The 8,268-nt window shown below is 40.1% G+C and overlaps 1 protein-coding gene across 1 annotated transcript in view; it reads right to left on the bottom strand.

Moving 5' to 3' along the window:
- The window catches only part of NSUN6 (NOP2/Sun RNA methyltransferase family member 6), a 56,449-nt gene that overhangs the window by 15,842 nt on the left and 32,339 nt on the right, over positions 1-8,268 (bottom strand). The window contains exon 8 of the mRNA XM_003786769.3: positions 3,770-3,914. Within this exon, the coding sequence (XP_003786817.1) occupies positions 3,770-3,914 (145 nt within the window). The remainder of the gene's footprint in view (positions 1-3,769; positions 3,915-8,268) is intronic.

Here is an 8,268-nt window from a genome sequence, read left to right as displayed (position 1 = left end):
AGCCACCTAATCTTTGATAAACCAAACAAGAGTGTCCACTAGGAAAAAGACTCCCTATTCAAAAAGAGGTGCTGGGAGAACTGGACATCCACATGTAAAAGACTGAAACTGGACCCACACCCTTGCCCACTCAAAAAAATTGATTCAAGATGGATAATGGACTTAAATTTAAGGCATAAAACAATAAAAATCCTCAAAGAAAGAATAGGAAAAACACTGGAAGATATAGGGCTGGGGAAAGATTTATGAGGAAGACTGCCATGGCAATAACAACAATAGCAATAATAAACAAATGGGATTTAATTAAACTGAAAACCTTCTGTACAGCCAAGGAGACAACAACCAAAGGGAATAGATGACCTACCCAATGGGAAAGGATATTTGCATATTTTGAATCAGACAAAGACTTAATAACCAGGATCTATACAGAACTTCAGTTAATCCACAAGAAAAAAAATCAACAATCCCATACATCAATGGGGAAGAGAGATGAATAGAATCTTCTCTAAAGACGACAGACGAATGGCTAGCAAACATATGAAAAAATGCTCATCATCCCTAATTATTAGAGAAATGCATATTAAAACCACCCTGAGAACCTAACCCCAGCGAGAATGGCCCGTATCACAAAATCTCAAAACTGCAGATGCTGGCGCTAATGTAGGGAGAAAGGAACACTTCTACACTGCTGGTGGGACTGCAAACTAATGTAACCATTTTGGAAGGAAGTATGGAGAAACCTCAAAAAACTCAACCTAGACCTCCCGTTTGACCCTGCAATCCCATTACTAGGCATCTACCCAGGAGGAAAAAAAATCTTTTATTATAAGGACACTTATACTAGACTGTTTATTGCAGCCCAATTTATAATCGCTAAAATGTGGAAACAACCTAAATGTCCTTCAACCCAGGAATGGACTGGTAAGCTGTGGTATATGTATACCATGGAATACTATTCAGTCATAAAAAAATGGAGATTTTGCAACATTTATACTAACTTGGATGGAGGTGGAACACATTATCCTTAGTGAAGGATCACAGGAACGGAGAAGTATGAATCTTTTGTATTCAATATTGATATGAGGACAATTAATGGCAATTAATGACACAGTGGGGCACCGGGGAAGGGGACACAGAAAGAGGAGGGAGGGGGATGAGGGAAAGGAAAAGCAGAAAAAACAAACAAGAAAATAGTAACTAATTCCCACATAAATTGGATTTAATTTCGACTACAGTGTATTCCTTAAACATTAACTTTTAATTCAACTTGTTAATATGTTCTTTAGGATATTGCATCCTCACTTGTAAGTGAAATATGTTTGTAATTTCCCCCTTAAAATACTTTCTCCGATTTTAACATCAGGTGTATCCAGATCAAGTAGAATGATTTTGAAGTATTTCTTCTTTTTCTATTGTCTATAAGATTTGGCATGATCTGTTTTTTTGAAATTATCTTTTACTTTTATTTATAAATACTGGTTGTCTATTTTTTGAGACTTAAAAACAATAATAAGAAGTCAACTGATGACACCATACTGAATCTCAGAATCATAGCATTCTATAATAGACATACTCTTATTTGACAATGTGAATGTTAATTTCTTTGCATTATTATTATTGTTTAATTTTTTTTTTTTGGCAGTTTTTGGCCGGGGCTGGGTTTGAACCCACCACCTCTGGAATATGGGGCCAGCACCCTATTCCTTTGAGCCACAGGCCCTGCCCCTTATTGCTTAATATTTCGATGCAGCAATCATCTGATTCTTTTCTGAATGCATTTATCTTCACTCCTTAGGAGGTTTTTGTTTCTGGTCCTTATCTTAAACATTGTTACTGTTATTAAATTTTAAGCCTTTTTAGTTTTGTGAAGGTGAAAAAATGGAAACCTAATAAACACATGTTAAAAAAAAATCAACGCATTGTACCCCTACATGTGCATAAATGTATTCATGATCTATGTGTATATGACTTAATAAAAAAAATGTTTTGGTTTAAAAAAAAAAATAGCCTGGAGTTTTGGTGGGGGCCTGTAGTCCCAGCTACCTGGGAGGCTGAGGCAAGAGAATTGCTAAAGTCCAAGCGTTTGAGATTGCTGTGAGCTATGACACCACAGCACTGTACTGAGGGTGACATAGTGATACTCTGTCTCAAAAAAAAAAAAAAAAAAGAAAAAGAAAAGCCATGAAATTGGCCAGGCATAGTGGCTCTTTCCTATAATCCTAGCACTTTGGGAGACCAAGATGGATGGATTGCTTGAGGCGGGGAATTCAAGACCAGCCTGGACAACACACTGAGACTCCACCTCTACAATAAAAAAACACTTGGCCAAGTACATCCACTTCAAGCCCTAGCTGCTCTAGAGGCCAAGGTAGGAGGATTATTTAAACCCCTGTTGTTCAGGGTTGCAGTGAGCTATGATTCCCCACTGCTCTCCAGCCTTTGTAAGAAAGACTCTGTCCTTTAAAAAATAGTAACAAAGGTGATGTAGACAGTTCTCTCAGGGAGATGTACAAATGACCAACAAGTGTATGAAAAAATGCTCATCATCACTAATCATTAGGAAAATGCAAATAAAAACCACAAGGAGATATTACCTCACTCCAGTTAAAATGAATAGTATCCAATAACCCCCAAATAATAAAAATACTGGTGAGGATGCAGAGAAAAGTGAACTCTTATACACTGTTAGTGGGAATGTAAATTGGTATAGCAATTATAGACAATGATTCGGAAATTTCTCAAAAAACAAAAACTGGAACTACCACATGCTGCAGCAGTCCTACTACTGGGTATATAAGGCAAAGGAATTTAAATCCTATGTTCGCTGCAGCATTATTCACAACAGCCGAGATAGGGACGCAGGCCTAAGTGCCTACCAACAGAGGAACGGATAAAGATGTGGTGCAGGCACACAATGGCATTAACAAAAACGGAGACTACGTGAAGCCTAAAAAAAGAAAATCTGTCATTGGTGATTTAAACTTGCAGCACATAAGGCTAAGTGAAATAGGCAAGACACTCAAAGACAAATACTAGATGCTTTCCCTTATATGGAGAATCTCAAAAAAGTTGAATACATAGAGAAACAGAAGAACGGTGGTGAGGATCAGAAGCTGGGGGGAGGGAGGGAAGAGGGGAAGACGCTGCTCAAAGAGGATCAAGTTTCAGTTACGTATTTGAGTCCTATTGCGCAGAGAGGTGATTACAGTTAATAGCAATGTATTTTGTAGTTTAAACTTGCTAAGAGTAAACTTCAAATGTCTTATTACCACAATGATAAGTGAGGCTATGAATATGTCAATTAGCTTGTTGGAAACATTCCACATCCTACACAAAATTGTATACATAACAAAACATCACATTGTATCCTACTAATATATAATATATACAATTATGACTTTTCACATAAAAATAATAAAAACAGGCTGGGTGCAATGGCTCACACGTATAATCCTACTACTCTGGAAGGCCAAGGTGAGTGGATCATTTGAGCTCAGGACTTTGAGACCAGGCTGAGTAAAACCAAGATCCCATCTCTACAAAAAATAGAAAAGCTAGTCGGGTGTTGTGGCAGGCACCTGTAGTCCCAGCTACTTGGGAAGCTCAGGCAAGAGGCTCACTTAAGCCCAGGAGTTTGAGGTTGCTGTTAGCTATGATGCCATTACACTCTAGCCTGGAACAACAGAGTAAGACTCGGCCTCAAAATAAATAAATAAATAAATAAATAAAATGAAAATGATAATGAAAAACAAAACAAAATTTAACTCACCTTTGGTGTCCTCAAACACATCAAGTTTAACTGCCTTTGTTCCATCGAAGCAAAATGCCCTGATGGAATTCAGCCCTAATAACAAGGCATTCTGCTTTATTTTTTCTACTTTGTTGAAGATTTTATCCAGTGCTATCACTACTCCCTAAAAAGAAAACAAATGCAGATAAAGTAGAAATAAATATTAATCCAAACAGTCTTGAAACTTAAGAATGAGAAAAAAAAATGGTAAAAAATTATGGCCTTCACTTTCCTACCACCTCTATTTTTTTTTTTTTAAAGTTGAAAATTCCTTAATTTTTTATTCCTGGTACCACTACCACAATTTACAGGGCAATATACCCGATGTAATGAAAAGAAAAGAAAAAGGCAAAGCTACAACAGATAAAAGACCTCAGGAATGTACACCTAATTGACACTACATTGCATTAATCAATAGCTGCACTTTTTGCAAACTGTGGCAGGATAGTCCTGAACAAGAAGGGTTTCCTGTTTAAGCTGCAGTAACTTTTCTGACTATGGATCATCATCCTCCTGTGGCAGATTTTTACAGTTCCTCTAATGCATTTGGGACAACTGTCTCAAAATAACCTGTAGCTTTCCTGACAACTCCTCATTCTCTCTCCTGCTAAGAACTATAGCTCCTTTCTGTTGTTTTTAGAACCTGCTACCTTATCTACCACCAGATCCATAACCACCACCATATGGACTTCCTGGGCTTCTTCCACCAAAACTGCCCCCTTTCATGGGTCCATAATTTGATTGCTGTTGTCCATTATAACTTCCAAAATCATTATAGTTCCCACCACCACCATAGTTACCACCTCCAAAATTTCCTCCTTCGTTGTAAACATCATATCCTCCTCCACCACCATATCCGCCACCTTGGTTTCCATATCCTGGCCCCTCCACTACTGTAACCAGGACAACCACCATAGTTCCCACCATCACCTTCAAATCCATCGTATCCACCATCACGTCCCCCGTAACTACCTCTGTGGCCACCACCTCCACCACCATGCCCTCCTCTTCCACCAAAGTCTCCCACCACAGCCAAAATTATCTCCACCACCTCCAAAGTTTCCTCCCCGACCCATAAAGTTGCCAGATGCACGTTTAGAAAGGGCCTTTTTCGCTTGACAATTATGTCCATTAATAGTGTGGTATTTGTGAACAACAATTTTATCAACAGTATCATGATCATTCAAAGTTACAAAAGCAAATACTCTCTTTTTTTCCACTCTGCCTGTCTTCCATAACTTCTATGATTTCAATCTTGCCATACTTTTCAAAGTAGTCTCTCAAATTATATTCTTCTGTATCTTCTTTAATACCACCAACAAAAATTTTCTTCACTTTGAGACAGGCACCAGGCTTTACAGAATCCTCTCTAGAAACAGCAATCGGGGTGGAGGCAAGATAGCGGACCTCAACCAGCTTTTTACAGAGGCTCCTGTGCAGAAGGAGACTTAAAAGGACAGAAGTTTAGCAAGTAAGCCAATGGTTTAGAGCTGAGCCAAGACAGAAGATTGAAGAACACACATCATCCTTGCTGAGCTGAGCTGCGACCCCAAAAGATAATCAAAAGGTACAAAATCCACCACCAAGCAGACAGGAGTCCCCTCCCCCACAAGAAGGGCTTGCACTTTACTCCATACAAACAAGCAAGCAGAGTTCAAACATCCTCCCACTCTATCCCACGGGAGAGACCCCTCCTAAATACTGGACCTCCTACCATTACTAGGGTGCCACAGCACTCTCCTGCCAGGCATCAAACTGTACAACTGTATAACATTGTATGTATTTGCTACCTGCACCTCTGAACTCCCAGCATTCCCCCTCACTCTCACCCCAAGGTCTGGAGGTTTGTCACCCATGGATTCCAGATTCTTGGGCATTTTCTTGAGAGGAGTGGAGGGGGAAAGGGCTGATGCTGCTCTGTGCTGACTGTGGCACAGGAGTGAGGAGAAGAAAGTTGGCTCGGAGGAAGCCATATAGCAACAGTGGCATCCTGAGCTGCAAACTAACACCATTCCAGATAGGTGAGCCCCATCTGTCTGGGCAACCAGAGGTTCCGGACAACAGCCACTTTCATAAGAAAAGAAGACCATTAGCATCAGCCCTCAGGGGATTATAGCTGAGACAAAGGCAGTGGAAGGGCAGAGGCTGGAATTGACACCTAAGTGTAAACTCTAACTGCTTGCTGCCCAGAGCTGAGTTCCTCATCAACTCTAGCAGCCTCTGACTTGCAGAGGAAGTTAGCTGGGACAAAAGGCGAGGGGCTGGAATTGAGAGAACTTTCACAGCCTAATCTGCTGGACTCAGATTTCCAGGGGATTTTGGCAGTCGTAAACTCTGGGAGCAGTTGTCTACTGGAGTGAATAGGGTCATAGACCTGGGGGATTAAGAGTGACTGGGTGCAAGGTAGAGAAGGAGGTATTAACCTTCTCAGACTAACCCATTTGCTGGGTGGGTCCCTTTGCCCTCACAGAGCACTGGAGCAAGTTATATCTCTGAGCTGTGAGCAGACCCCTCTTATCTACCTGCCGGAGACATTTGAACTCTTCCACCTGAAACTGGTACTGAATGAGACAACTGATTTTGACCCCTTAAACCGGGCAGACCACCCAGGAACTATTCAAAGGGACACCCTGGGTGTATAACTGAGGGAAGGTTTGATTTTCCTTGCCCAATTGTTGTTTGTGGGGGGCAGAGCAACCTAATTGCTGGTATTTCTCCACAGCAGAGACTTCAACAAGAGTAACTGAATCTCTAGGGTAGGACAGAGACCAGCTGAAAATAAGACAGAGCCACTTAGCCCCAACACACCAAGCAGGTCCCCAGTCTCTCAGGCCGTAACACCTACAGGTCTTTGACAAACCTCGAGGGGAAAAGTCAAACAGGTAAAATAATCATGGGGCTGAATCAGCAGAAAAGCTCTGCTAATATGAATAACCAGAGTAGATCAACCCCCCAAGAAAGTATGTGGCTGGTAATATGAATAACCAGAGTAGGTCACCCCCCCCCCAGAAAGGATGTGGCAGACGGAACTGAAGATCCCCTATATAAACAGATGGCTGAGATGTCAGAAATTAAATTCAGAATTTGGATTGCAAATAAGATTAATAAAATAAAGGCAAAAATAGAACAAGAAATTCAGGGAGCATTCCAAAAGTTAACTCAAGAATTCAACGAATTCAAAGACAAAACCACCAAAGATTTTGAAACATTAAGGCAAGAGATTGCAGCCCTTGAAGATCTGAAAAATATGGTAGAATCTCTTGGTAACAGAGTGCAGGAGGCAGAAGAAAGGATCTCAGACATAGAAGACAAAGCTTCTGAATATGTCCGAAAGTCTAAAGAGAATCAGAAATGGAAAGCAAAAACGGATCATTCTCTCAGAGAGCTCTGGAACAATTCGAAGAAAACAAATATTTGCCTTATAGAATCCCTGAAGGCGACGAAGTTGCTTCGCAAAACACAGAGGCTCTATTTTATGAAATTATGAAAGAAAACTTTCCAGATATGTCAAGAGATCCTGAAATTCAGATTGCAGACAGCTTCAGAGCCCCAGAACGACTCAACCCAAATGAGACATCCCCCAGACACATTATAAGTAACTTCACTAAACTTAATATGAAAGAAAATCTTGAAAGAAGCAAGATGTAAGAAAACCATACCCTTCAAGGGGAAGAATATTAGAATAACTCCAGATCTCTCTGCCGAAACCTTTCAGGCAAGAAGAGGGTGGTCATCAACATTTAATCTCTTAAAACAAAATAACTTTCAGCCCAGGATCCTGTATCCAGCTAAACTGAGTTTGATTTATGATGGAGAAATTAAATACTTTAATGACATCCATGCTTGAAGAAATTTGCCATAACTAAACCAGCTCTCCAGGATATTCTCAGACCTATTCTCCATAATGACCAGTGCAGTCCTCCACCACAAAAGTAAACTAACTCAGAAACTATTGATCAAACTCCAACTTCTATAGTGGTGAAAGGATTAAAAACGTCCACTGGACTTTCGAACAACTCGATACCTAACATTTTATCAGGCTTATCAATAATTTCAATGAATGGCTTAAATTATCCTCTCAAGAGGCACAGATTGCCTGATTGGATACAGTAACTCAGACCAGACATCTGTTGTATACAAGACTCTCATCTTACATTAAAAGACAAATACAGACTCAGGGTGAAGGAGTGGTCATCTATATTACAGGCTAATGGAAAGCAGAAAAAAGCAAGTGTTGCAATTTTATTCGCAGACGTGATAGGTTTTAAACCAACAAAAGTAACCAAAGATAAAGATGGCCACTTTATATTTGTTAAGGGCAATACTCAACCTGATGAGATCTCAACTATCAATATCTATGCACCCAAGCAGAATGCACCTCAATTTATAAAAGAGACTCTAACTGGCATGAGCAACTTGATCTCTCCCAGCTCCATCATAGTGGGAGATTTTAACACTCCTTTGGCAGTGTTGGATAG

This window comes from Otolemur garnettii, unplaced genomic scaffold (assembly GCF_000181295.1).
Source record: "Otolemur garnettii isolate 467f Iridium unplaced genomic scaffold, OtoGar3 scaffold00019, whole genome shotgun sequence".
Lineage (NCBI taxonomy): Eukaryota > Metazoa > Chordata > Mammalia > Primates > Galagidae > Otolemur > Otolemur garnettii.
The sequence above is the reverse complement of the archived record's forward strand: the minus strand, read 5'-3'. Positions and strand labels throughout refer to the sequence as shown.